Below are 23,772 nucleotides of genomic sequence, written 5' to 3' on the forward strand. Positions count from 1 at the left end.
TCTAGAGTGGAGATGAGCAGAAACTTCTTCCAGGAGGTTCTCAGAAATTGGAATGCTGTACCTGAAAAGGTAATGGAAAACGATTCCACAAATAATTGGAAAGAGAATTGGATAGTACTTGAGGTGGAGGAATTTACAGGGTTAGCGAGAGAAAAAACACAGGGATATGGACTTAAAGAGCCAGTACAGGCATAACAAGCCAAATTGCCACCTCTGCTGCATGCTTCTATGATTGAATGAACACTGGAAAATGTTCAGGTTGGATCATGGAACAGGCTGTGGATGGCAGTGAGCTGCACAACCTTTTCTCATTTCTATGTTCTTATGGTTCTGTGCCATTACATTATTATAGTACCAAATATAGTACCATGCAGAGTCAACATTTTTGGAATAAGTTTATTAAAAGATATTGCACAAATCAAGTCATTTCTGTCCCTCAATATAACTACATATCTGCATTTGTATGTACAGACTCTAAGAGAGGGGAGGTGGGAAAGTGCCAAGATAAAATGCAGAAAAGAATTAAACTTTTTAAACTTGTATTTCTTATTCTCATGATCATAGTCAAAATAAGCTAGTTCTACAGTATATACAGACTTGTTGGTATGTAGCCATGTGCTCCATAAATATATTTAAAGATATGGATTCAACTTTGATGGGCTCATGGTTGTTTCTTTTCATTGGCCATCTGGTCGGGAGGAACCGTGGTGTATCTCTGGTGTGTATGTCAGAAGTACTATCATTACCCAGAGGTGTAGCAGCACCTAAAGCAACAAAATTATTTTAGTTAAACATGCATGCAATTTCTAGGAAAATATACGTTAACATCAAGTTTCTCCTTGTGATCTAAGGGAGGCATTTGCTTGCTTTTCAAAGGTGCATGGATTGCTAGTAACAAGGAAACAAATTCACAAGAAAAGACTTGTAAATACTTGAGCTATTTAACCATAAAAGGAGGCGACTAAGTATTCACTGAAGTATTCAAAATATAAACTGGATAAAGATGGGTCAGAACTATTGTTTCAAGCTAAACCACAATGGTAGGAAAATGGGCCGCAGGTTGTGAACAGTGAAGGGCAAATTTAGGGGTCACATCAAAGATAATATACATATAGGACAGGATTCTGGCTAGAATGAATGCAAAAATCAATTAAGAAATAATGAATGCAGTGACTGAAGAACGAGGTGAGCTGTACTTTTCTTCTGGATGGAGGGACTTAGATGGCCGAGGGATTTTTCATGTTATTACTTAACTGCAGATATTACGCTGAAATCAGCAATGTTGTCCCTGTATTTGTAAACTGACTCTAAGGTTTTGCTTTGGGGAATCTGCTCTCAAAATAGCTCTAGTTTTGATAAATGTCTTTCACCAAAACCGCATCCCCCAATTTCAGCTCAAACTCATTTTCATATTGCTGAATGTAAAATCTGCCATGACTAGTGTAAATCCAAGTGTTTTGGAACAACATTGCAAAAAATTTGCAAGAAGAAGAATTTCCTTCATATATTTAAGCCGTGCAGCTTTATTAATACAGTTGAAATTGGGATTACCTCAAAATAAGCATTTTAATCCAAGTGTTGAGACCACCACTTTAAATGACTATACAGAACCATCTGCTAGTTATATTGGTGCACAGTAGCCAGTTTCTTTGTAAGTGAAAAAGATATTGAATAGCAATGTTTTAAAAGCTTTTGATGTCCTTGCATCTAAAAAAGAGCTAATTTTTAAGCCTCCGCAAAGGTCTACAAATGAGAGTAATAAAAATTTGCAAGTGATTAATTCATCCTTAGGTGTGGCCATGTTTATGGATGGGGCTGACTTCTAGTGCAATATTTTTTAAACTAATGCAAAAGATCGTGGAAACTATCTATTGTGAGTTTCTAATTCTAATTTCTATTTAAAATTCTGAGATCTTTGGTGTTAGTTTAGACAATTTCGGGTGAATTGTAGCAAACAAAATCCCAGTGCAACCTTGCAGGAAAGCCAGGCTTATATATTTTAATTCCTGTTCAGCAAAGCAGAGGACAATGCTTTTACATAAATTTACATGAATGTCTGAAAATGCCTTGCTTCACCTGTTCACCCATTTTGTTTCTTTGATTTGGGTGCAAGAAATCAGAAATTTGTTGTATTAAGAAATCAGATTATATCTTGGCGGCAATTTTCTTTATCATCCTCAAAAAATAAAAATTAACTCCTCACTTAGTGAATATATCTTTGTTAATGTTTATCTGATGCTTATTTTATATGATCTTCATTTATTTTCAGATGGTTGCTGATAAGAATTTTGTTTTCCTATATGTCCCAGCTAGGAATCTGAATGAATGGTTAATTTATCAAGGACTTTTAACATATTCACCTATAGATGCTTTTATATTGCAGCGGCCTCGCTGGGCTCCCTAAGCACAGGTCTTGCATTGGTGGCTGCAAGCCAAATAAAGAACTACCTGGGACTTGCCAAGAGAAGCCACCCAGAAAACCTGCTAAGATGGGAATTCCTGACAGCCACTTTTTTTAGTATTACGTGTGTTTTGTGGCTAGCTGCACACAATCCATGCAAAGAAACCTCAGCATCAGTAGTTCAATATAAAAGTGTTTTGTAATTCTACAGAGCTGCTCTTATATCTGTATTTTGATACTGAATGCGACCTCATTGCATGAGGTAAGTTCTACAAAAAAGACTGTCAATAGCATGAAAGATGGTCGAGCACAAAGCAATGAAAGTACATACACAATCGGTGAACAATTTTATGCTTTGATCGGAGTGAAACCAAACTTTCTGAATTATGCAAGCATGTGCATCCGTCAAGTCAAAGCTTCAGATTTATGGGAATCAAATACTTTTGTTAGTCAGATTTAATTATATTTAATACATTTAAGGTATCAGTACCAACAATTTAGAAAATGGTCTTGCAGGTAATGCAACTTCAGTCAACAATGTTCGTTGCTGCAAACAAAGTCCATATACATAGAAATTAAGGCCCTAGGTACTCCAATTACAGAGGGTGAATAGCTGCAAATTTTGATTTATAAACCTGAACTGTTACTGTGATAAATTGAGAGTCAGAGCATTAATAATCTAGAGAGAGCAGCAGAAACACATGGGTGAAACAACTGAGCTTTTAATTCTTAGAAGTGCTGTTGTCTGTGTTGGGGAAGATAGTGAGCACAGGGAAGTCACTTCTCCATAAGAGGAACAACAAAAAAAGAAATATCAACTGGCAGTATTCATGCTTCTTATTAGGCCCCACTTACAGTTTTGGGCAGGTCTCTGTTAAGGAAAGATACAGGCCTGAAGGTTGAAAGTATGGATAAACTTGCAAATGTCACGTGAAGGTCTCATTTCCACAATTACAAACCTTAGTCACCGTAGAAACTGCTGCCAAGTTTTATTTCTTTACTCTCCTTGAACTCAAATTGATGGTTTATTTTAATAAGCAAGTGTGCTCCACTCTTGCTAAAGCAAATCATTTCAAAGCTTGCATGAGTAAACAGCTTACTTTGTACAGATTTTCTTTCCCCATCTCATTGAGGTTGAAAATGTTGAGTTCTGTTTTTATGTAATAATTCATCTGGTTAGGATTGTTAGTTTTTGTTTTTACATATTTAGTCATTAAATCCGTTGATGGGATGAACATGAAGACCTAAAAATTCAATTAAACAATGCTGTTCTCCTCTGTTTCTCTCCCCTTTCCAGTCCACATACTCTACCTACACTCAACTGCGAGTAATATATATTAGGAAGTTGGACAGCAAAAGATTCACAAGCATTGAATAGACAACATTGCTTTCACAAACTCAGTGATATTTCAGTTCAGGCTCTGGGCAAGAGACGCCAAACCAACTTCCATAATCTTACATCTCAGATGCAGGCTTCCCAGCAGCAATGAATCCCACACTTCTGTACATCATTCAACCTGCTTTTCAGTTTTCATTCCCAGTCAGAACTATTTAAAATTGGAACACTTTAAGATCAGTCTGTACTGATTCCACTTTTGCAGGTGAGATACGGCTACAGAGTATTACACCTCCTACCAGTGTTCTTCAGCCAAGTAGATATTTGAACAGGGACACTATAGATGACAAATAAGGTCAAACTACCTACAATACCATATACCAAAAAATAGTGAATTTATGAAAATACATAATAAAAAATTAGAATTTATCCTTATATATCGTTCCTTTGTGCATCCCTTCTCTCCTTCAGCCTGCATTTTGCAATGAGAACAGTTCAAGGTGCTTCTCAGCTGTATTATCCTTAGCAGATACGTCATTGAAAATGGGCTGATAGAAATGTTGCTTAACATTATGTGCAGTCCATTCGAATGGCTATATAATGTAGAGGTCAATCTACTGACTGCTCACATGCCTTGGTTGGCAGGAGAGGGGGAAGGGATCTAAATTTTTTTTGTGCACATTTTCAATGTTCAGGCAACCACACTACAATTTGCATCTTGTAAAGGGTGCTATCTTCACATTAGGATTAGGAGCAGCAGTAATGGGAGCGACAGTGCCAGCAGCAGAACTGTGGTGGCAGAAGCATGCATAGGAGCTGGCAAAGCAGCCAGAAATGCAGACTGAACTGACAGCAGCAACAGAAGCTTGAAAAGCTGCAGTTGCCCTATGGTCCACCTAACGTACCCCTAGCAAAGAAAACCTTAGCATCACCCATCTGAACTAGTTCCAATGGCTGCTTTAAATTAAATTAAAATCTAAATGCTGAGACAAACCATCAGCCAGAATATGCCAGACATACATTGTAACTCGTAAAAGAATAAACTCACCATATAAATAATTACAAATACCCTTGCAATTGGATACCGTCTCAGAAAAATTCCTAACCGGATGCTGTAAAAGACATGAGGCATTATTTCCACTGCCATCACCATAAAATAGAAACAGAACACTAAAACATATGAATGAAAAAAATTAAAGATCAAATGTATATATACTAGTCACAATTACGTTCTGTAAAAAGAAGTCAAAGCAGGATTTAACAGCAGAAATTTACCTGAATCGATCTATTGTATTTGCTGCTTTGCGGACTTTCCCATACATTCCTGCTGTAGTGCTGTCTGTTTCACTGAAAAGAACTGGAACAGTCCTCATGCGAGCACCTAGTTCAGGTACAATATATTCATTAAAGTATTTAATCAATTCACAGATGTACGATTTTTTCTAAAGCAAATGACTGAGTGTGGCATCAAGAAGCCCTAACAAAACTGGAGTCAATGGGAATCAGGGGGAAAGCTCTCTGCTCGTTGGAGTCATACCTAATACAAAGGAAGATGATTGTGGCTGTTGGAGGTCAATCATCTCAGTTCCAGAGCATCATTGCAGGAGTTCCTCAGGGTAGTGTCCTAGGCTGAACCATCTTCAACTGCTTCATCTATGACCTTCTTTCCATCATAAGGTCAGAAGAGGGGGATGTTCGCTGATGATTGCACAGTGCTCAGCACCTTTCATGATGACTCAGATATTGAAGCAGTCCATGTCCAAATGCAGCAAGACCTGGACAATAAGCAGGCTTGGGCTGACAAGTGGCCAGTAACATACGTGCCACACAAATGCCAGGCAATGACCATCTCCAACAAGACAGAATTTAACCGTCGCCCCCTGAAATTCAATGGCATTACCATCGTAGAATCCCCCACTATCAACATTTTGGGGGTAACCATTGACCAGAAACTGAACTGGACTAGCCACATAAATACTGTGGCTACTAGAGCAGATCAGAGGCTAGGAATCTTGCAGCGAGTAACTCGCCTCCTGACTCCCCAAAGCCTGTCCACCATCTACAAAGCACAAGTCAGGAGTGTGATGGAATACTCCCCATTTGCCTGGATGAGTGCAGCACCAACAACACTCAAGAAGCTGACACCATCCAGGACAAAGCAGCCTGCTTGATTGGCACCCATTCCACAAACATTTACTCCCTTCACCACTGATGAACAGTGGCAGCAGTATGTACCATCTACAAGATGCACTGCAGGAACTCACCAAGGCTCCTTCAACAGCACCTTCCAAACCCATGACTGCTGCCATCTAGAAGGATAAGGGCAGCAGACAGGTGGGAACACCATCACCTGGAAGTTCCCCTCCAAGCCACTCACCATCCTGGATTGGAAATATATCACTGTTCTTTCACTGGTGCTGGGTAAAAATCCTGGAACACCCATGTACCTACACCACATGGACTACAGCGGTTCAAAGCAGCACCTTCTCAAGGGCAATTATGGATGGGCAATAAATGCTGGCCTAGCCAGTCACACCCCCCATCTTGTAAATGAATAAAGACTTGGCCCAGATTTTGTGGTCAGCAGCAAAGTGATGATGCTTTTTGTTGATCTCAAACAAAAATGCCCTTTAAGATCTAGCAAGCTCTTTAGCATGGATTTCATCTTTCCCATCATTTCATTCTGGGTTAGCTATAGAGGATCTCTGATGTTCAGCAGCAGTAATGTCACAAAGCAGGCTTAGAAATCAATTACACTGAAGCTTTGTTAAGGAAAGCAAGCAGGAAGTAAGTCAGGGAGTAAATCATTTTACATAAAGGAAAAAACGATTGTGACATACACATAGGATTAAGGAAGATGAAATATTAAACTTTAAAAAATATTTTTAAAATCTATGGAATTATCATAATGGAGAAATTTGATGTTCTACAAAGATAAAATTAGATTTTCAGGGCTAGAGGAGATTGCGCATCAGTTATTATAACTTGCACTTAAAAACCCAGTTACATCTCACTCAACAAGGTGTAAACCTTTTAAGGGTTACTCTAGCAAGACAAAACAGTGCAAAAAGTGAAAGCGATTTCTATTTCCAGATTTCCATCTGCGGAAGCTTCAACAGCAGGCCTTATGGAAGAGTGGGATATCAAATGACAGCAACTTAACTACGCATCAGACATCAGAAGTTGCTGTCGGTTTCAGAGCAATTCTGGTGAACACTGATGGTTTTACTGTCATTACAACTGCAAAATCTGGGCCTTTAGCCAGAACTCCCTAAGCCGGGGAAAGATGACTGATTTATGGTGCAGTGGGATAGCATTTATCATGCTATTCAAATAGCAATCAAACAACATACATCTTCTATACAACTCATTATACAGTGAAGCCATATTCTAATCATCTTTTTGATGCATAATGGAAGTTGAGCCTTCAGTTAATGGACAACATTAAAGGATTATATTCATTAAAATTAAGTCATTAAATTTGTTCACAGTTACTGAAAACTCGCAAAACATACATGATTGCAGGGAAGAGATCAGGGACAGATGTCCTAATTCTTATTTCACTGGTGAAAGGACCTGGATAAAAGGATTAGGATACAATCCTTTGACATGATATTAGCCCATTCCAAATTAAACATCAGTCATTATTACTTAACCATACCGAATCCAGGGCAAAACTGATTTTCCACAATAAAATATAAAACTGTGTGAATTTGATTGAAACCTTTATAAAATGTACCATAAATATGAATAAGGCCATTTTAATCAAAGGCTCAATCTTAAATTAACACAGTTCATTTTCCAGCCTCAAAGCCCTAAACCAATAACTTTCCAAAGTAGTTCCTGTCACTGAAAGTGATAGTTGCCTACCTTCATTGTTTTCCAATAAAGACACATTAATAGCAGGGCCATTAACACTGCTTCCCTGTACACTCTTAAGCTGCTGCTCGAGACGTTCCAGTTGGAAGACAAGCGAGTTCTTCTCTGTACTGAGGGCCTCTAGCATGGTCTGTTTCTGGATCAAGGTCTCGGTGAGTTGGTGAAGTCGGTTTTCCAGTTCGGTATGGCTGCTACTCATAGCTTTGTTTGTAAGCTGAAAGTTGTTGGGAGGAAGGGGAGGGGGTGGGAAGAGTGGGTAGACAAAACTCAGCAGTCAGTAACTACAGAAATTTAAAACGCAGAATGAGAAGATTTGGACTATCAATGTCTCTCTTAGAACAATCCAAGATTAATCCCACTGCCCTGCTGTTCCCTCCATAAGGTAATTAGCCATAGTCCATGAGCCACCATAGGCATCTCTCTGTTAGAGAAAGACATGTGGTTAGATAGCTTGAAGGGCACCCAACTCCACACCAAGCATGGGGAAAAGCAAGAAGGCAGGCTTCCATGAACAACCATAGCTGGAACAGGGATTGAAACCGCACCATTGGCATAGTTCTGCATCACACTCTCGCCAATTAAACTAACTTATCCCTAGTTTCTCCCCATAGCCATGTTGCATTTTCTGCTTCAAATATTTATCTGTTTTGCCCTGAATTAAAATGCCTCAACTACTCCCTGTGTAACAAAGCAAAACAATTAAACAGAGCTGAAATACACTTGCAGCTTTGCTAGGAATTATATAGTTGAGCATGTGTTTCTGCAATTGACAATAATAATCTTACCTTAAGGTATGAGAAAGATGAACAAACCAAGAAGGTGCAGTACAACTATTTTTCTGTACTGTGCTTAAAAAATTCTGTACTTAAAAACTACCAAATGTTTTTGACAAAGGATTGTACCTTTTCATCCTGAATAGAAACTGTCATTCTACAATTCTATTGAAACAGCTAAAACCACTTTACAGTGAAGTTATCTGGTAACCTACATGGTTGTGATCTAGACTTTCGAATGGAAACCACAAATGCCATTATCTGGGCAGCAAGAAATACTACCCACACTTTACTGTATGTATATGCTCCTCAACCAAAAGGATGCCGTAGTCTCAAGACTTGCATCCTCCTTGATCCAAACTTCATTTTCCCTCAGCATCCTGCCTAGAACAATCACAGCTTTTGAATCATTATTCTCTTCCTCTTCCACCTTCTAACTCTTGGGCCCAAGGTTCACGTATTGTCATTTTGAATTTCCTCAACTATCAACATGACATGACTTGGCTACTTCGGTACTCCAGATTAACTCATACAAGGCAAAGATTTTATGATACGAAAACAGAAAATGCTGGGAAAACTCAGCAGGTCTGACAGCATCTGCAGAGAGAGAAACATAATTAACGTTTCGAGTCCGTATGATCCTTCTTCAGAACTCTGATGGGTCATATGGACTCGAAACGTTAATTATGTTTCTCTCTCCGCAGATGCTGTCAGACCTGCTGAGTTTTTCCAGCATTTTCTGTTTTTTTCAGATTTCCAGAATCCGCAGTATTTTGCTTTTATCTTAAAGTCTTTATGATATTCACTTCATCAGATTTAACATGGAAATATTTTGAGGTTGTGAAGGCAGACAACCATGTTTCATGTAAGTGAATACTAAACAGGAGCAGTACCTGGTTTCTGAGTTTCTGAATTTCCTCCTCTCGGTCTTTTATTCTAGTCTGCAGTGTGTTCTTCGTCCGGTGCAGCTCCTCTTCTGTGTACTGAAACTCCTGTAATTCAACACGGAGTGATAAATATAAATAGAAGATTATTAATAATTTAATAAAAATACATAGAGTAGCTGAATTATTACTCTAGCATGTCCTGGTACAAAATCTCCTGCTATACAAATATGTTCTATAGAAACACTCCAATATCCACACACCTGAATGTTACAGCTAACCTATTCCATATGGTTTATCGAGCAAATTCCATCAGGCTGAGACAACTCCCTAACTTATTATCGTAAACTATTCCATATTCTAGCAATGCTACGGCTGAACATAATTCATATTTTAAGAAAAGCTCTTTCCTTTAAGTGTTGGCCCCCAAAAACTATATAGAGTCTGGAGACGCTTTACAAACCTATCTAGAAAATTGTAATTTTAACTAACCAAGTGACTGAAAGCTGCGTTCTTGTCAGTTTTCTTGAAAAGTAGCAGCATAAGGGTGTGCGCTCACATCTGCATGCTTACAAATGTTAACTTAGTGGTAGCTTAACATTTAGTATTAAGTTAGGATTTAAAAATACATTTTACTTCATAATATGTGAGCTTTTTACGTAATGAAAGACTGACTAAACTGTCCTTGAGCCAATGCCGTACAGAAACATTTACTGTCATATTAGAAAGAAACTACTTTTCTTCACTGATGCAATTGTTTTAAATACCAAACTGTAGCTGAAAGAATATTTTCTGCAAATTTCTTTCCATCTTTGTGTACTAAACACAGGCATATAATACATGAAATGCATGTGTTCGGGAAGGGTTTTTTCACTATTTCAATTGTTCTAACAGCTATAATGCAGTGCATATTTTGTGCTATAGAGATAACAAAATAACAGATGGCATCATCAGTGTTAGGGTCATAGCAGTTTCTCGGTCAAAATCCTGGACCTCCCTTCCTAACAGCACTGTGGGTGTTACTACAACACATGGACTGCAGCAGTTCAAGAAGGGAGCTCACTACCACTTTCTCAAGGGCAATAAGGGATGGGCAATGAATGCTGGTCCAGCCAGCAACGCCCAAATCCCATGAATGGATAAAAAAAATTTTGTAAAGTTAAAGAACAATAAAAAAATTCTGTTTTGCCTGTTTCTGACGCTCCAGTTCAACCTCCAGTTCCTTTTTGCTTCCCATCAGTGTGTTGACTTGTTCCTGTAGCTCTTGGATTTGTTCCCTGGATGACTCGGCCTCACCCAATTGCTGTGTCTCTGTGTCCTGTCATTGAAGTCAGGTACATAAGCTGAATCGGTCAGCAGAATTTCATTTTTTTAAACATGAAATATATTATATATATATATATATATATAAAAAGATATATATCTCCAGCATTAACTAAATTGTATACTTCTTTAAAAGAGTTTAAAGTAGAAACTAGTACAATTACTCAATTTTAAGGTCATATCCTTGTAAAGCCTATGCTTCAAATAGGAAAGGAACAGAATTACAAAATTACACTTTATAGCAAAAACTGGATCATAACATTGGATCATAACATAAACATCTATCACCATTAAATCAGTCTGAACACTATGATTGAATAAGTTAATTTTCTCCTATTCTTATTTGTTGATCTTAGTGTATTACCCAAGATGGTACACTGAAAATGGGACCTGAAGTCACTGGCAGCTATAAATCAATCTTTTTTTTTTAAATGTTATTGAAGATTGAGCATTTGACCGCTTTTCCCTCATCAGAGAGTTATATGTTTTTTTTTCTTTGTAACCAACTGAAAATTTGTCTGCCCCACAATAACTGTTGTAGCAATCACTTAGTGGAATGGTGTCACACTATAGAAAATTTCTATATTTCAATACAATTCTATTCAACAATTTCATTTTACTGTATACCTGATTCAAGGTATTTGGTAGTATTATGTACACCAAATGCATGACAGAATATTGCTTTATAGAACAGCATTTTGACATACAACTGTTATAGCACCACCTAGCGGAAAAGGTCAAGTACATCATGAACAGACTGATGGCCCAAATTAATGTTCTGTTTATGCGGTTTAGATAGTCCTAGGCTTTGGACTCGGAATACGATCCTTGAAAACTACAGATAGCCATGACCTCAGCTAACTTGTGCCTGGCATCCACAAAAGTTTCATTACGTATTAAAACAATCCCTGATGTACTATAAAAACGCATTTGCTCACTGGCAGTGGATGAGCTTTCAATTTTGACCAAAACCCAACAGTTTTGTGCACCTGCTCAAGGCCACAGCAAGAAAGCCCGAAAAGTTGTCAAACTTGTGACTTATCTGAATTTTACTGATGAACTGAACGGGTCCGCTGCTGCAGCTTATTCTTTTTGGAGAGCAGACCATCGGTTGGCTTCTTTTCTTACAAATAATCCTCAGCGTGTGGGCCTCACTGGAAAGGCTAGCATTTATTGCTCCTCTCTAGTTGTCCTGATTAAGGTGTGGTGGGCCTTCACCATTAATCACTACAAAGTGTTCAATATAACTCAGTGGCTCACTAGACAACTTCATCAGGCAGATAAGAATCAACTATGTTACTTTGGGACTGGAGTCACAATATTAGTTAGAACAGGTTAAGGATGACAGGTTTCCTTCTCTAAAGGGCACTCCTTTTATTGATCAGTCAGTAGGGTGGTTGGTCCTGTTGTCTGACTTTCATCTTCCAACAGCCTCCAGTCTATTTTGGTCAGTAGTGCATTTGATGCCTACCTGAAAACTGCATCACGAAGGCAAATGGGTGTCCAAAGCACAGTTCAGATTTTCCTGCTGGAACCACTTGTTTTTAGACAACAAACCCATGGACGACAAATCCCTACACAATCATGCCCCTGCCCCCACACAGTAGTCTCCCACAAACTGCGTCCTAGATAGTGATTTGAATAGGCCACCATTTTGTTGCTAGTTTTGGCTGTCATTGAATGAAGTACAACATATTTTTGAGAGAATTATACAGCTGTTGAAAGTAGGCAGCTGATTACCTGCAGTTCTGCTCTAAGTTGTTGGATGTGACCCAGCAGTTTTTGGACTTCTTCACGTTGCATGTCACGCTCATGCCGCAGTTCCTCCAGTTCCATGGTGATGATAGCGTGACTTTCTAAGCCGTCAATTCCAGAACCCTCTTTTAGGCTGTTAATTAGTTTTTCCTTGGACTGTAGAAAAGATACTTTATAATCACAAATTTGTTTTAGATTGTTTTGGAATAATAGCCAAGAGAAATGTGCATTGCATATCACTTATATAGGTCTATAATCACCAGCATCTCCTAATCCACAATGAAACACATTAATTACTTCAAATAGAGTACAATATTTAAATTTTACATCATCATCTCTCTTTGGCATAAGTTCCACTCAAAATAGTCAAAATGAATCATTTGATCAGTGATCGTATCAAAGACAATATGTTGATTTTATATTTAACAGTCTGAACTAAAATTAGCAATCTCTGGCTGCAAACTGCAAAAAGTTAAAATGATAGGAGTGATACAAATATGGAAACTGACTCAAGCTACACAATTTACTTTTGCCCCTAAAGCACACTTCTGCCATCTACTAACCAAGATTAAATTCTGCAAAGCAACAGAAAATGGGCAAGTTACTTCTTTAAAAAGTATTTCACTGTCAAGTGTGATCATGAGAACCAAATAACATTTTATTTTCTAGCATTGCATATTTCCTACACACAGAAGGGCACTAATCAAAGAATTAAAGTCTCTTAGCCCAAAGGGGACCTGGCAGCTTATCATAGCTCTTTGAGTACAGCTAACTTAAACCCATTTTCCCGCTCGTTTCCTTTTATATTGGTTCTTGTTGAATACTAATCCAAGGTTCTCTAAATGCTATAATCTCTGCCTCAATAGCCACTTGTCATAAAACATTTTGCAAATATTCTGCAAAAGCTCTGGTGAAAAATATTCTCCCCACTCCCCTATTGCTCTTCTGGTATAATTCCAAATTAATGTCCCATTGTTAATGATTCCCCATTCAGCAGAAGCTTGATGCTTTCAAAATATGGTCTAGACCAGGACTCTTTTTGCAGAGCCTAGGGCCTGGGACTTAAAATTCGAACATTTGTCTTGGGACCCTGGTTACATAAAAATTATAAATGGCCAAACCTACAGTACTTCCTAAAGACAAACAGAGGGGTTTTCTGTACTTCTCCATAATCGTGTCTTCACCTGAAGAATTCTGGTCGCCTTTTGTTTGTAGTCCATTAGTTCCTGCTTAGCTAAATCCAAGCTGGTCTTAACAACTTTGAGCTGTTGCTGCTGTTCATCTGCCCTCTTTTTCTCTTCAATCGCCTTTCTCTCAGATGCTGTTAATGTTTCTGCCAGACTTTGACGTTCAAGCTCTACCTTACTGAGTCTAGCTGCAAATTCATTCTGAACAGAAGATACAAAAGAGGCGTTTCAGATCATCTCAAGCATCAGAAAAAAATCAGGCAAATTTTAACCATTTCCATGGCTTATAAGCAGGCATAAAATGTTGCTAAATGTCTGGGAATACAATATAATTTCATATAACACACCTATAAAAAGGGGTATTGAACATTAAGTCCTTGCATTTCTCACCCTCAGGTATTCACAGAAAAGTAACTTTGTACCTATCTCTTACTCATTTCCCAGGATCACATATGAATGACAGTCCTTTGGACGCGGCATTGGAGAGTGCCCAGCATCCAGAAGAGGAGGGGAGAGGATAAAATTGATAGATATAAATTTGATAGATTAGTTTCAAGTTCATCACACTAGGTTTGTCTGTTGGTTGAGAAGACAAGGAGTACAACGACGAGCTGGAACAGAGGCTAAGCGAAGTAATGGCATTTCAGGACCTTTCTTGAAAATTCTATAGATGTGGAGGCCTCCAGAAATTCAGCAATTATGGCTGGTAAACTAGTTGTTTCTAGAAATTAGACAAGAGCTGGGCAGGAGAATTTGTCCCCCAAGAGTTATAGTACTTTTCTTAATTCAGATGCAAATTACCACTAATTTCTAGGAATGAACACAAGAAATAGGGGCAGGAATAGACCATATGGCTCATCAAGCCAGCTCCGCTATTCAATACAATCATGACTGATCTTGGGCTTCAATCCACTTTGCCATCCGCTCTCCATATCCCTCAATTCCCTGAGATACCAAAATATAGACTGTAAATAGCAGAGACCCCAGCAATGATCCTTGCGGCACTCTAGTTGCAGCCTGCCAACTCGAAAATGCCCTGTTTATGCCCAATCTCTGCTGCCTTTTAACCAATCTTCTATCCATGCTAATCTATTACCCCCAATTCCCTTATCTTGCATGTTAACCTTTAGTGTGGCACCTTATAAAAACCTTTAGTGTGGCACCTTATAAAATGCCTTTTGGAATTCTATTTACTAACCTATTTAACCAATCAACTGCAGCCAGTTCTCCCTTCTAGTCTATGTAATTGGCTTTGCTTAAGTTTAAGATTCGTGTTTGTGATTGGAGTACGTCACTTAACATGGAATTCAGTGGTATCATGGTCACTATTTCCCAGTGAATCTTTGCCTACAACACTACTAATTAACCCTGCCTAGGTGCACAATACTTGACCTAAGATAGCTTTATCCCGAGTAGGTTCCACAGCTTATTGCTCCAGGAAACTGTCACAAGAACAATCTACAAACTCATCTTCTAGACCACTCTTGCCAATTTGATTGTCCCAGTCTATTACTAATTCCAGTCAATTATTACATCACCTTTAAAAAAGCAAAAAGTTTATTTTTAAAAATGGTATATATCTACATGTTTTTTTTTACATGTTTCCCTACACCATTATACAATGATGAAATATACAGCTTAAATCAACACAAGTCAGGTCAAATCACTAACAGGGAGAGTGGAAAGTTGGCAGGTGGCAGCCATATTTTTTCACCACTACAGGCTTTGCAAACTGCCAGCATCCCAACTCAGATTTACAACATCCAGAGTAGGTGGCATTTGCAAAGAAAAATATTCTGAATAACCAAAATTGTGAAACCCCTTTTTTTTGTATTTGGCTTCTTTTTGTAATGGCAGACAAGGTACAGGGCAGGGATGGGACTTAAACAGCACAAGGATAACCCGCTTACCAAAGTTTGATACTTTTTAAAAAAACTGAGTTCCCAAATTTTGATTTCTAAAGTTCCATCTTTAGATGTTTGCAAAGCAATGATGCAGGTAAAGCTTGGTGTAAACAATTTTACTGAATCTAGGTCTGCTTCCAGCTTTGAACTACATCATATGGCAAACCATTTGACTTGCAAGTAAGTGCAACCACATGCCCTGGTTTGATGCAAATTACAAACCAGGTGAAGTTAAATCCCGAGTACAAACAAGGCAAACGCAGTATGCTAGATATTTAAATGACATTATCTATGACGTTCAGCTGCCATGAATTGGATTTTTTCTCTCCAAACAAACCTGCATTTGATTGTAATTATCTTGTTCTCGTTTAAGCGATGATTCCACTTCCAGAAGCCTCTCTTGCACCGTTTGTAAGGCTTGGTTGTGCAAGCTGCTCCCTTCACTATGATCTTGCAGTATTCTTTCAAAAGAAAAATACATTATAAAACTATCTCTGGGATTTCCAGATGTTACATGTAACAAGCACAGCATGTCCAACAGGAAAAAAAGGAAGGAAACCAGATTAACTGATACCCCATCGCTTCCCACACTGACCTGTTATCTTTGACAATGGATTGGCTATCAACCCCCCTCTCCGCACCCCCTCCAGAATGTATGTTTCACTTGGAAATAAAGCCCTTGCCATCCGAGTTTATTATAGATGGCCACATTAACATCATGGCTTTGACAGAGACTTGGCTGAGGAATGTTGCCTACCTAGCTACACTGCCCACTTGCTCTGCTCAAACCACCACGGTGGTAGTCTAGCCCTCATCTTAAATCACTCCTCAGTTTGTCTCTCTACACCTCTGGCAACTTCTCCTTTGAACATTTTACCTTGTTCCTTTACGTCGTTCATTTAAAATTCTTGTTCCATATCCCCCACTTAAACATTAGACAAGTTTTTCACTTTGATATCTTCTTGGCTTTCCTCCCTCAGCAGCAACTTCTCATCCTCAGTGATTTCAACCTCCATCTCAACTCTTCTTGCTCTATCTTCTGAGTTCACTAGTCTCCTTTCCTTAAATCTCTCCCTCCATATAAATTCTCTTGCACATATTCACAGTCAGTCCTTGAGCCTGCCATTTCACATGGCCTTGTTAGACTCATTGCAACTAGCACTGATGAGGCAATCTCTAATCATTTCCTTGGATTACTATCCACTCATTTTCCCTTTCCCAATCCCACTACTTTCTTTGTCCAGCCCTGGAAAAAGAATTCTTCTTCAGGTCACTTACTGCTGTACCTCCAAATTTCTAACTACCTAGCCTTTGGACCACATTAATTCATCATGGCATTTCTAGAGCTATCAATTTGCTAAATGACACACACTCTTTGAGGCCCCCATTAAAACCATTGCTCTCTCTCAGCCTTGTTTCCCTGGTATATACCTTATCTCCACTCTCTTAAGTCCAAGGTTTGAGACTTGTGGTGGACAACTGGTCTAGCCATCCATCATCAAGTCTGGTTGAACCACGCACAGCATTATTGGGTCTTGCTCCCTATTGATCAACCTGCTCATTATTGAAAGATTATCCAACAGTAAAACGATAACCCCTGGCTTCTCTTTTCCACCAGAAACCATCTTCTTAAATCAGCCACCCCTACCTCTTCTACCCTGACCTCTAACAAGAGCGAGCAACTCATGAACTTCTTCCCTTACCACAGCCCACCAGGTCAAATTTCCCTAATGCTCACTACTGCCCTAGGCCTGAGCTCATGTTTTTCTCTAGATTCTCTCTTATCTTCTGCCCTGCTCTCTCCAAGCTTACCTTGACAGTAAGACCCAACTCCTGCTCCCTAAATCCTATTCTGACTAAACTATTAACCACATAACTTCCCTTCCTGGGACCTATGTTTGCTGATATTGTTCATGGTTCCCTCTTCTCAGGTACTATTCCCACGCCCTCTTCAAATCGGATATCACTCCTTTCTCCAAAACAAATAAAAAAACTCAATCTCTCCTTCCTTGCAAACTACCACCCCATCTCCAACCTCCTGTTCTTCTCCAACATCCTTGAATGTGTTGGTGCCTCCCAAATCCATGTCCATCTTTCCCACAATTTCTCTGATCAGGTTTCCTGTCCCACCACTATAATGAAACAGCCCTTGCAAAACCACAAATGACATTCTTTATTACCGTGCCAAACTTTCCTTCCTCATCCTTCTTGACCTATCTGCAGTCTTCAACAAAAATTGACCACACCACATTCCTCCAACACCTCTCTGTTGTCCGCCTAGGCGGAACTGCCTTTGCTTGGCTCCGTTCTCAACTATGGAATTGTAGTCAAAGTCAATGGCTTGTCTTCCCTCTCTCACATTTGTCTCTGGTGTCCTCCAAGGATTTATCCTTGGTCCTCCCCTACTATTTTTCATCTACATGCTGCCCCCTCAGCAACATCATTCCAAAATTTAGCATCAGTTTCCATATGCACATGAACAACACCTAGTTCCTATCTCACTATCGCGTCTCTTGACCCCTCCACTATTTGTGAACTGCCAGACTGCTTATTCGACATCCAGTATCGTATGAACTGACCTTTATTTCAACTAAGTATTGAGAATACCAGAGCCATTGTCTTCATGCCTGCCATAAACTCCATTCCCTGGCCAGCAACTCCATTCCTAACTTGCATGAACTCCTATTCACCCCTCGCCCTGTGCTCGCTGACCTATATTGCCTTCCAGTTAAGCAATGCTTTAATATTAAAATTCTCTTCCTCGATTTCAAAGCCCTCTTTGACCTCACCTTTCTCTACTTCTGTAATCACCCCCAACCAACAACTGTCCGAGATGTCTGAGCTCCTCTAATTCTGGCCCTGAGCATCCCAAATTTTAATCACTCCACCATTGGCAGCCATGCCTTCAGCTACTAAGACCCCAAGCACTGGAACTTCCACCCCTACTCCCTCCAGCCTCTTCTCTTTCTTCCTCTAATACTGTAAAACCTATCTCTTTTGACCATGGTTTGGATCACTGGCCCTAAAATCGCCTTTTCACAGTGTCAAATTTTGTTTAATAACACTCCTGTGAAGTGCCTTGGGTTTTTTTACTACCTTAATGGCAATATATAAATGCAAGTTGCTGTTGTTATAATTGTTAAGTATGGATTGCCATGCAGAGGTGTGGTGAAATATATAAAAAGTCGCAACATTTTCTAGTGAGTATTTAGGTTTGTAAATGTCTATGATACTAGCCTAGGATAGTCAACCCTTGATGCAACCATGTCAATCTTCAGAATCTAGAATTTCAACTGGCTGGAAAAAGTTGCCTCTTAAAAGGTTGCTCTCAGTTCCAAAGAAAAAAAAATCAACAACGGAAGTAGGAAGCCAGAACAAGAAAATTAGTATAACAGATATATTAGAGAATAAAACACTTTCTTCAAATTTTATAGCATGATGAAGAAGCCAACGGAAGGAAGGAAGAATTTATTTAAATTTTAATGTAGAAGAGTGTTTTGGGGTTTCGTTTAGGCAGTTCAGGGTCAACATTACAAGTTTGAAGGTATTTTTTATGTTTGCATACTTCCTATTACTTCTATTGTACCATCACAAAGAATGAACAAAAATGCTCGTTTACCTAAGGAAAACAGGAGGTTCCCTCACCATGCTGCAAGTCTGAAGGGTAATAGGCTAATGACCTTTTGTTTATATATTTTTTAAAAACTTATGCAATATCTGGCAGAATATATTTTTGCTCAAGTTGCGGGCAATAGGGGATGGGATAATTTTCTGACATGCAATTCATTTTAGGTAATCCTGAACCAGATACAGCCAAAGTCAAAAGCAGATGGGAATTTCCCAATGTAATGTGGCACTACCCCAACCTTGAAAGAGCATTCTTCGATATACTAATTCATTGCATTTTGTCACCGAGATTTGATGAGTTTATACGAATTGTCCTCACTGGATTTGAATCAGCGTTCAAATTCTTTGCACCATGTAAACTCCAGTCCCTTTTATGAGCTGTGCACTAGATTGGAAATAAGCGTCCAATGAAAAATGTACATGCCAATAAATTCATTAAAACCTGTTTCTTTCATTGTGAAGTAGCTCCAGTGCTTCATTACGCGCCTTCAGAAGCTGATCTGCCTCTTCCAGTCTCACTTTGAGCACAGCCAGCTGAGAATCCTTGGCACTCAGCACCTCATTCAGATCATCCACATGGGAACGCAGTTCCCTACCTATTCTGTCAGACTTCGAGTTTTCAGTATTCCATTTCTCAATCTGTTTTCTGGCTTTATTGAACTCTTAGAAACAAAAATATTTAGAAAGAAACAATTAGACCAAAATACCGATGAAGGAGGCCATTTGTCCTACCCAAGCACATCCAAACATTAGTGTCCTCCCCAAATATAATCTTGAATTAATTCAGGGTTTATAGCTATATAACTATACGTAGAGGGACTTTCCAAGTCTTTATCACTCTTTGCGTGAAAAAATTGTTCCCACCTTCTCTTAAGTGTTCTTACATCAATTTTAGTTGATGCCCCTTATATTAGTGTCTTGGTTTACCTTAAAGTAGTGCTCCTGGTTTACGTATCTATGCCATTTAATATCTTACATACTTCTATATGAGGTCCTCTCTCAGTCCTCTCCTTTCAGGTCTAAAGAGACACAGTCTTTCCAATTTTTTTGTACTTAAACCTCCTGGTTCCAGGGATCAGCGACGCTGTTCTCTGCACTGCATTCATCACATCGGTGCTTCCCTCATATTTTGGAGGCCAAAAGTGAACAGTGGTCAAGGTATGGTCTGACATACTACAAACTTACAAGTTATTGCTTTTGTGATATAATTCATCATTTTATTTGTTTTGTTTTTTGTTGTTGCAAGGCAAGTTGACAATGTAAATGGAACTTCAGTCAAACTTACGATGTGGAAAATTAATTTATGTAATTTCCCTACATTCTAACTGGTCCATCAAGGTTTCCTGCACTGTCTGTAAATTCAACCAAGCTATTGTTTCTCGCGATACTTTTCACACGTCCAATGGTATTATCACCCTCAATGAAACCAGGAAGTGTTGCTCGAGAGCATACAGAGCCTGGAATTCTGTTTAATTCACGCTATGGCTTTGTAGATAGCAGCAGCCACCAATGGGTTCCACCTCCCTCTCTGAGACACTGACTTATGTTGGCAAAAAACCTTTTGGATGTCGGCAACACTCCACTACTTTACTGCGTGATTATTCATCTCTTGTAAATCTAGACAAGCTAGAGCAGACTGTGAATAGCTGCTGCCTAAGGGGAAACATTGTAGTTGAGCTTATTCCCATCTTTCTCATCTGAAGTCCACATTTGTGTACTTTATAGAAGAGGTTTACTGGACTGCTGACAGAATCAGCAAACCTGGCTGTCTTTCCTCTCCCTAGCCCAAGGATGCTGAGATCAGTGTAATCACTAAGATAGCAGTGAAGCAAAATGGTGGGTGTGAGAAATTTTCTACATCTACCTCAACTGTGAAAAACAACCGTCAGTACAAAGACTAAAGGAATCTGTTGGCAGAAAGCTTTTGATCTATAAAATATGAAGTGAAATGCACATGGTCACACATCAGCCGCTCGTGGTTGCAGCTGTCACAGTAATTTAAGGCAGCAGTTCAAGAATATAACAAGGATATGTTGCACAACATTAAAATTTATTGGTTTAATGACCATTGGTCCCATCGTATAATGTCATTAATTTGCCAAATAAGCCTATATGTCAAGAGAAAACACTGGTTGAAGCCAATTATGGTACTCGGTACCATTACTCAAGTTGAGGTCCACTAGCTCAGCAAAGACCATGGTCCTGTTAATTATTTGCGGTCAGAGAGAGAGAGCACAATAAGGATATTTGGACAGGAAACCTGGAAGTAAGAACTTCCTGGGCATCTTATGAAATAAACAACAAGACAGCTCTTAAATTTTTCTGCAAGTTTCCTGTCTGACAGCCAGCAGGGTTCCCTGTTGGACAGGAAAGCCTGCAGCAAGGCAGTGAAATGGGGGGATTGAGGAAAGGAGAGATTGGGGATGGGGGAAGATTGTGGAGATTACTGAGATCATCATGAAGAACATGTGGTCTGTAAAGAAGTTTCCTTGCTGGAACTGAAGGAAAGCATTCCTGGTTCTCTTGGCCCACAAGCAGCACTGTTTATGGACCATCTTGCCTACTGAGATCTGGAAAACCCAGCCAAAATACAATAAAAGTAAAAAAATCATGTAAAAATAGAGGCACACCCCTTAAAAGATTTCAAATGACCCATCCACATCCTGAGGGCGAACTGATCACCAGAAAGGGGAGGATTTGAAATTTTTTTACAATTGCTCTTTCCCACCTGCCCCAAATCCACCTGCTCTTGGAGTTAACCTCAGCCCCCTGCCCCCACCCCCAACCCCAACCCCATCAAATCTGGGATCTTTCTTGTGTGCATGGCTTGGTACAATGTTGCATGATACATTTAACAAGCAACTAATTTTCAAAAATGTATCCTCCAAACATAATCCCGTTGCTGAGCAAACTAGCCTTCTTTTCTGTTCTTATTAACTCTCTATTTGAATTTGAACAATTTCTGCCAGAACATAACCCAGTGATGAAAACAAATCACTTTCCTGGAGCCAAATGATACTTTGGCTTTATGTTTTTAAGCCTGCATTTGCTTGCAGTTCACTTATGCCACACGTCAGCCTTGATAACCATGACGATGAATGTTCGCCCTAAGTGTGTGGGTGCACAGACGCACAGCAAGTGGGAATAAAGAGGTCATGTAATGCAAGGCCACGTGTTTATCTTGATGGGGTCATACAGTGCTACAAGCTGGCCGCGCACAACAAACAAAAGCTAGAGGGAAGCAGTTAAAGCATTTCCTCTTTTTGAACCCAAATTATGGACTAAATAATTTGTGCAAATAGAAACCCTTAAGCTAGAATCCCAATTACATAATTGGTACTTATAGGGGGCTATTTTTTCCCCTTTCAGCAAGTCATGGATACAGATAACCACGGCATTCTGAGAGGCCCAAAGCTACTATTCTGGTCATACCTTCCTGTGTTTGCTTTGATCTCTCAATCAATGAAGCCATTTCTTGGTTCAAAGAGGAGACCTCGCTCCGCAGCAACTGGTTCTCAAGCCGAAGATTCGATAGCTCCAGTGACTGACTGTCATCTTTAGCTGAAAAACTTATGCTGGCTGTATTACTTAGTGGTTGCTCTTTTGAAGACTCAATTTGGTCATCTTGACTCACATTTGAGCTTTCTGAGGCATCTGTAAATATTCAAAACAGTAATCAGTAAAAATAAAAATCAAGTATGAAAATTTATTTTACACTTTAAGGCTTGTCTGATTTCCATATACAACATTATAGATAACCTTTACAATATCAGCCGGCATTGATATTTCAAAATTCGCTTCACAGACAGTTCAGTAACCTACCACAGTGCCAATCCAGATCTGGACACTGTGCAAAACATTTCAGGATTAAACTTTGCAAGGCACTTGCTGAGTAGCCTTATGTAATGGGACTGTGGATGGGTAACTGGGGTGTTTTGGGGAGGGGAGGGTTTCACAGCTGACTAACAGCATTCCTAATTTTCTGATTAATTTTAATGATAGGAAAAAATGGTGCAGAATCAGCAATGCTGATCACTGTGTCCGACTCTGCAATCTGTGTTCCCCACCAAATAAGGCATCATGGTGGAAGTGAAATCTTGTAAAATTTGCTAATCTCCAATGTTCAATTAGGGAAAAAGAAGAGTAACATGCAAGTTCTAAATTCATTCTGCCAGCCATATGTACATGCTTTCTTTGGCCCACTAGAATCCAGGTTCAAAAAAAGGCAAAAAAACAGAATAGGAAACCATAATCTTTTACAATGCCAGTATTTCATTATATTGTGCACATAATCAAATTTTGCAATACTTGAATTGGTAACAGCGTTTCTGGTCTATTTCAAAACTTCAGGCCAGAAACCAGTTACTCCTGCCCTTAAAAAAAGGTAGACCTCATTCTGTATCCATCCATGCCCCCACCCCCACGCCAACCCAAATCACTGCTGTGTGGCCCTCACTGCCAATTAAGAAACTGTGGTCAGGTTTATGGGATTGAGACTAGGCAACAGTTACTCCATGCATGAGGTCACTTCTAAGGTGCTAGAGGTGGGACAAATAGAAGCAAAGTAAACACTTGGGGTCTCTAAGGATTAGCATAATACACATGATTTCCTGGCAGTCAAGTGGAATTAATTCTTGATAACAAAAACAAAAATAACTGGAAAAACTCAGCAGGTCTGACAGCATCTGCGGAGAGGAACACAG

The 23,772-nt window shown here is 39.2% G+C and overlaps 1 protein-coding gene across 2 annotated transcripts in view; it reads right to left on the reverse strand.

Annotated features, from left to right (window-relative positions):
* Nucleotides 1-376: 376 nt before the first annotated feature.
* The window catches only part of golga5 (golgin A5), a 29,007-nt gene continuing 5,611 nt past the window's right edge, over nucleotides 377-23,772 (reverse strand). For both annotated transcript variants that reach the window (XM_078562212.1, XM_078562213.1), the window contains exons 3-13: nucleotides 22,502-22,723; nucleotides 19,512-19,731; nucleotides 15,780-15,903; nucleotides 13,536-13,739; nucleotides 12,337-12,507; nucleotides 10,463-10,591; nucleotides 9,283-9,381; nucleotides 7,608-7,830; nucleotides 5,013-5,118; nucleotides 4,786-4,849; nucleotides 377-764 (exon numbers count right to left, since the gene is read on the reverse strand). In XM_078562212.1, coding sequence (XP_078418338.1) covers nucleotides 678-764; nucleotides 4,786-4,849; nucleotides 5,013-5,118; nucleotides 7,608-7,830; nucleotides 9,283-9,381; nucleotides 10,463-10,591; nucleotides 12,337-12,507; nucleotides 13,536-13,739; nucleotides 15,780-15,903; nucleotides 19,512-19,731; nucleotides 22,502-22,723 — 1,649 coding nt within the window. In that variant the 3' untranslated portion in view covers nucleotides 377-677. The remainder of the gene's footprint in view (nucleotides 765-4,785; nucleotides 4,850-5,012; nucleotides 5,119-7,607; nucleotides 7,831-9,282; nucleotides 9,382-10,462; nucleotides 10,592-12,336; nucleotides 12,508-13,535; nucleotides 13,740-15,779; nucleotides 15,904-19,511; nucleotides 19,732-22,501; nucleotides 22,724-23,772) is intronic.

This window comes from Cetorhinus maximus, chromosome 18 (genome assembly GCF_964194155.1).
Source record: "Cetorhinus maximus chromosome 18, sCetMax3.hap1.1, whole genome shotgun sequence".
Lineage (NCBI taxonomy): Eukaryota > Metazoa > Chordata > Chondrichthyes > Lamniformes > Cetorhinidae > Cetorhinus > Cetorhinus maximus.